Below are 6,002 nucleotides of genomic sequence, written 5' to 3'. Positions count from 1 at the left end.
TTATTGTAGGGTCGCTGGATGTGGGGTTCACAGGGTTGTTATTGTAGGGTCGCTGGATGTGGGGTTCACAGGGTTGTTATTGTAGGGTCGCTGGATGTGGGGTTGGTCACTGGATGTGGGGTTCACAGGGTTATTTTTATAGGGTTGTCAGGTGGAGGTGCACTGGGTTATTTTGGGGCTGCTGGGTGTGGGGTGCACTGGGTTGTTATTGTAGGGTCGCTGGATGTGGGGTTGGTCATTGGATGTGGGGTTCACAGGGTTATTTTTATAGGGTTGTCAGGTGGAGGTGCACTGGGTTATTTTGGGGCTGCTGGATGTCGGGGTGCACTGGGTTGTTATTGTAGGGTCGTAGCCATGAGGCTACAATAACAACTGTAGGGTTGTCAGCTGTGGGCCCTTGTCAGCATCCCCACTCTGTTATTGTAGGGTCATTAGTGGGGTCTGTGCAGGTCCTGCTCTGTGTTATTGTGGGGTTGCTGGAGGAAACCCTGGGGGTGGCCGCCTGGCTCCTGTGCCCCCCCAACCTCCCCCTCAAATCCCCTCTTCCCTCTCCAAACCCTACCCCAGAGCCCCCCAGTTCCTGTCCCATGTCCTACCCCACAGCCCCCTCCAGCCCTCCCCAGATCCTGACTCCAGAGCCTCCCCCCCACTACCCCAGGGCAGGTGCCCCCCCCCGTGTTTATGTAGGATCACACACCCACTGCAGCCCCTCTAAAGGCAGGGGGGACTGCCCACCACCCCCACCCCCCTTTAGGGGTCCCCCCAAAGACTCAACCCCCTCTCAGCAAAACCCACCCAACAGGTACCAAATCCCCTCAGTTTTCCCCCAAGCCCAGCCCAGCCTGGCCCACACCCAGGAGAGCCCAGGACTCTGTCCCCTCACTCTGTGGGGTCACAACACCCCAAAATTGAGGGAATAATGTCCCCTCCATGGGACAGCCCCCTCTGGAGCCCCCCCAACCCTCCACTCCCTCCCCGTCCTGTTCAAGACACAGACAAAGCTCAACATTGATTTGCTTTAATTTAAGGGAAAAAGAATACCTATAAAATAATTAAATACAGGGGTTGGGGAAACTTAAACATGAGCCATGATCATTTTCCATGGGAATTTAACCAGTGCATTAAATCCACCTTATGGAGCATCCCCAGCTGGGGATTCCAAAAGATGGGGAGGGGTCACGACCATGACCAGATATGGGGGGAAACACGGGGTTATGGGGTCCCAGCTGGTCCCCCAAGTACAGGGGCAAACATGGGATCACGGGTCTCACCTGTCCCCCCAAGTATGGGGGGAAACACAGGGCCACAGCTGGTCCCACAAGCACAGGGGGAGCGTGGGGAGCCCACCCTGACACCCCAAAACTCATCCCACGGCCACACCTCTGATTATCTGCCTTAAAACCATCCCGGAGCGCCTCAAATCCACCCCTCACCCAGAATAAATGGGCTGAGGGGGCGGTTGGGGACCAGGATTTGTCCTTGGTGTTGGATCTCCAGGTGGGTGATGCCCTTTCCCGGCTCCGGAGGGTACCAGGTGGTGCTCAGAGAGCATCGGGATGTGACGGTGAGGGATCGGCTCCGAGGGATGTCACAAAGGCCTCCACCTGCAAGGAGAATCCAGCTGAGAGGGGGGCACTGGGATAGTGAAGGGATGGCACTGGGATGACAGCAGGATGGTGTAGGGATGGCACTGAGATGACAGCAGGATGGTGTAGGGATGGCACTGGGATGACACTGGGATGACAGTGGGATGGTGTAGGGATGGCACTGGGATGACAGTGGGATGGTGTAGGGATGGCACTGGGATGACACCATCATGGCACTGGGATGGTGTAGGGAATGGCATCAGGATGGCACCATCACGGCACTGGGATGGCACCAGGAGGGCTGAGATTTCAACCAACTCGGACCCAGGAGGTGGGAACGATTCTTCCCATGGAAATCAGAAGCAGAGGCTCTGGGGCCAGCACGGCTCCATCGGTGCTCTCAGCGCTCCGGGCACCGGGATGGCACCGGCTGTGCCGCCTCACCTGTGCCATGAGCACGCCCTGCACAGCCCTGTCGTGCTCGAAGTCCTGCTCCACGTCCAGCATCAGGACAGGCGCGCGCTGCACGTCCCCAAAGTGGATCCTGGGGGCGGATGGGAGGGGTTAAACCCCCCAGATAACAACCCCCAAATCGGGGGGTCACCCCAGAGCCTGCTGGATGACAGGGATGGATTGGGACTCACTCCGTGGTCTTGTCCACCAGCCAGTGCTCATGCTGGGCATGGAGCTGTTCCAGGTATCCCAGCTGGATCCCCCCCTCCTCGCTCCGCGCCCGCCGCCGCAGCCGCTCCAGGCATGTCTGTGCCCGCCCGGGAAACGGGGATAACGAGAGAGAGGGAGGTTAACAGGATAGAGGGAGAGAGGAGGTTAATGGGAGAGATGGGAGGTTAAGGGGATCCAGGAAAACAGAAGGTTAACGGGAGACATGGGAGGTTAACGGGAGAAAGAAGGGATGTGGGCACCAGGTAAAGCAGTACCATGGGAGCGACCCCTGAAGATGCTCAGCCCTCCCTCCCAAAATCCATTCTAGAACACCGACATTCCCATGGGAGGGAACCCAGAAAACGCTCAGCCCTCCCTCCCCAAAATCAGCTCTAGAAAACTCCACATTAAAACTCCCACTGACATTCCCATGGGAGGGATCCCAGAAGATGCTCAGCCCTCTCTCCCCAGAATCTGCCTAGAAAACTTCACAGTAAAACTCTCACCAGCATTCCCATGGGAGGGAGCCCTGAAGATGCTCAGCTCTCCCTTCCCAAAATCCATTCCAGAACACTGACATTCCCATGGGAGGGACCCCAGAAGATGCTGCAGCCCTCCCTCCCCAAAACCTGCTCCAGAATCCACAGCAAAACTCCCACCAACATTCCCATGGGAACAGGAGCAAGCCCTGCTCCTCCAGGATTTATGGCTAAACCCCAACATTTTGGGCAATTCCAGGTGCCTGCTGGGATATCCAGGAGGATCCAAATGCCTCCCACATCCCTGTTCCCACGGACGCTCACCTGTGGGGTTGCCCTCAGGTACAGGAAGCCATGGAGGGTGGCACGAGGGCCCAGGTGCTGCAGCAGGAAGCCGTGCCAGTCCTGGTAAATGGCCCATTCCAGAGGATTCAGGTGCCCAACCTCAAAGAGGTTCTTGGCAAAGATGTACCTGGAAGGGACGGGGAGAGGGGACCGTTGGCAGCAGGATCTCCAAGTCATCCCCACACCCAGGGGGCTTCACAGACATTCTTCCACCTTTTATCCACCAATCAGGAATTGCAGGTGGTTAAATTAGGGCGAAAATCCCTAATTTGGGACTGGAATGTGCAGTGTCCAGCACAGTTCAGCCCCACCGGGCTCAGCACCACCCACAGGGCTTCACGCTGCCACCAAACACAGGTGAGGGTGGGGTAGATGAGACATCAGACGAGGATGGAACCCCCCAAAATTATCCAGAGGATACAGAAGCCCCCAAATTATCCAAGAATCACATTCCTGTAGTTAAGCATCGCTCCAGGTGTCAACAGGGATGGCGGCTCTGCCCACCCTGGGGGTCCCAGGCTCCCAACCAAACTGCTGTGGATGCTCCATATCCCATTTAATCCCTTCATCCCTCCTCCCTCCCATTCTTTGGGTACCTGTCGCTGTACACGGAGCGCTCGAAGACCCTCACGGGGTGGGGGGTCCCAGGGGGCTCCTCCGGCAGCTCCAGCATCGCCTTCAGCCGGCTCATGAAGGAGAAGGTCTGGAAGGTGTAGGACCAGCGGGCCGGCTCCTGGTACATCATCTGGAGGAGGTTGGTGGAGCCCGTGGATTCCTACAGAGGGAGAGCTGCGAGATGAGGGCTGGGGGTCCCAGTGGCTCTGCTCCCCCTGCCAAGGGGTGGGGGTGGCTCCGGACCCCCCGGGCTGTGCTGGGGCAGGGGGGCCAGGGGACAGCACCCACTGACCCGGCCTTTGATCAGAACAGTGGTGGAGTCACCTTCAGTACTTCTCTGTGCCACCTCCAGTTCCCTCTCCAAATTAAGTCTGCATTGAGCAGAAAGGGAAGGAAAACTTGGGAGTGCTCAGCACGTCTCCTTTGAGCTCCCCCCTAAAAGCCTCCCAGCGCATGGTAAAGATTTAGCAATGTACCACCAGGGACAAAGCTGGGCTAGCAACCAGAGCAGGGATCAGCAATCTTCCCAGGGTTTTCCAAACTGCTCTGTTTTTCAACCAGAGCAGAGGTGACACCTGCTAATGAGCAGGATCTTGCCTTGGCTCTGGCTTCAGGCAGAACTGCCCAGGAACTGAGGGTCCCTCTGGAAATGTCCCCCTGGACTTGCTACAAGACACTCAAACACACCCACACCAACATGTCTCTGCTCTGGGGACGAGAGCTGGAGGCAGAGAATCAGCACCACGGGAGGCCAGGCTCATCCCACCTCCCAGATCCTCCCGGGGAGGGTGGAGAGCTGGGGGCATCCACAGTGTGGGGCTGGGATTTGGACTCACAACTCCTGGCCTGGCTCAGGCTGAAGATTTGGGGAACTGAGGGGCTTTGGGACACCAAAAGCCCAAAAACGGGGGCAGAGAGAGAAAACCACAGGAAGAGGCATCTCCAAACACGGAATTCCAGGGATCCCAGGGAGCTGAGGCCAGGAGGAGGTGATGCACTGACCCAGGGCTTTCCAGCAGTGCCAAATTCCCACCCCAGCTCCGGGGTGTCCCCACAGCAGAGCTCCCACACCCACCTCCCCAGGGTGCCAGGATGGAGCCAGGATGGAGCCGGGATGGAGCTGGAGCTGCTGTTACCTGGGCAGTGCCCCCGGCCGGCACCTTCCTCCACTGTGCCACGGGCTCTGTCACCAGGTGCCATCGCGGGAAGGTGGCTCCGAGCAGCTTCAGGAAGGTCGATTTCCCCACGGCTGGAAGGGGGGGAGAGCAGGGTGAGCCTGGGTGTCCATCCCTTCCTGGCTCCTGGGATGTGGGGTGAGTTTGGGTGTTCCTTCGTCCCAGCTCCCAGTAACGCAGGGTGAGCCTGGGTGTTCCCCCATCCTGGCTCCTGGGAACGTGGGGTGAGCTTGGATGTCCCCTGTGCTGGCTCACGGTGACACAGGGTGAGCCTGGCTGTCCCCCATCTCAGCTCCCGGGAATGTGGGGTGAGCCTGGGTGTTCCACACACAAGGTCCTGGTAACACAGGGTGAGCCTGGGTGTCCCCCACCCCAGCTCCTGGGAAAAAATGGGATGAGGCCGGGGGTACCCCTGCTCTGACTCCCAGGACCGTGGGATGAGCTTGGTGTCCCCCCCACCAAATACCAGGGCCATGGGATGAGCCCGGGTGTCCCCCGTCCCAGATCCCAGTAACACGGGGTGAGCTTGGATGTCGCCCCATCCCGGCTCCGAGTAGCGTGGGGTGAGCCGGGGTGTCCCCCTGCTCGGGCTCCCAGGAAGGGGGGGATGAGCCCGAACGCTGCCCCATCCCGGCTCCCGGGAATAGAGGGTGAGCCTGGGCGACCCCAGCTCCACATCCCGGAACCACGGGGTGAGCCCGGGGGTCCTCTGTCCCGACTCCCAGCAAACACAGGGGTACCCCGGGTGCCCCCACCCCGTCTCCCCGCAACGCGCGGTTTGACCCCCCCCTCCAGCAATAACAATTAATTAATTGCAGCCATTAACTGGCACCCCGGGACGCTCCGGGCTGTGCCCCCCCCGCTCCTCCATCACACCCCAAATCCTCCTGTCCCCCCGTACCGATGTTCCCCTCCAGGGCCAGGCGCAGGGCGGCCCCGCACCGCCCCATTCCCGCTTCCGCCTCTCCCGCGTCACATGCTAATGACATGCTAATGAGCGGGGCGCGTGACGTCATCGCGCGGGAAGTGGGCGGGGGGGAACGAAAGGCGGGAGAGGAAATGCCGGGGAGGGGGAGGAAGGGAAGGGGGGAAGGAAACACCCGCGAAAAGAGGGAGAGGGGGGGGGTGGGGGTGTGTAA

The 6,002-nt window shown here is 59.6% G+C and overlaps 1 protein-coding gene across 1 annotated transcript; it reads right to left on the bottom strand.

Annotated features, from left to right (window-relative positions):
* Positions 1-1,002: 1,002 nt before the first annotated feature.
* Positions 1,003-5,871, bottom strand: DGUOK (deoxyguanosine kinase). The gene is made up of 7 exons (XM_017827319.1): positions 5,765-5,871; positions 4,825-4,937; positions 3,670-3,848; positions 3,053-3,200; positions 2,231-2,346; positions 2,031-2,130; positions 1,003-1,604 (listed from the first exon to the last, which is right to left on the bottom strand). Exons 1-7 carry the CDS (start codon positions 5,850-5,852, stop codon positions 1,542-1,544), a joined length of 807 nt encoding a protein of 268 aa, XP_017682808.1. The 5' UTR covers positions 5,853-5,871; the 3' UTR covers positions 1,003-1,541.
* Between the last annotated feature and the right edge of the window lie 131 nt (positions 5,872-6,002).

Source organism: Lepidothrix coronata, unplaced genomic scaffold (genome assembly GCF_001604755.1).
Source record: "Lepidothrix coronata isolate B3197 unplaced genomic scaffold, Lepidothrix_coronata-1.0 Scaffold137, whole genome shotgun sequence".
Taxonomy (NCBI): domain Eukaryota; kingdom Metazoa; phylum Chordata; class Aves; order Passeriformes; family Pipridae; genus Lepidothrix; species Lepidothrix coronata.
The sequence above is the reverse complement of the archived record's forward strand: the minus strand, read 5'-3'. Positions and strand labels throughout refer to the sequence as shown.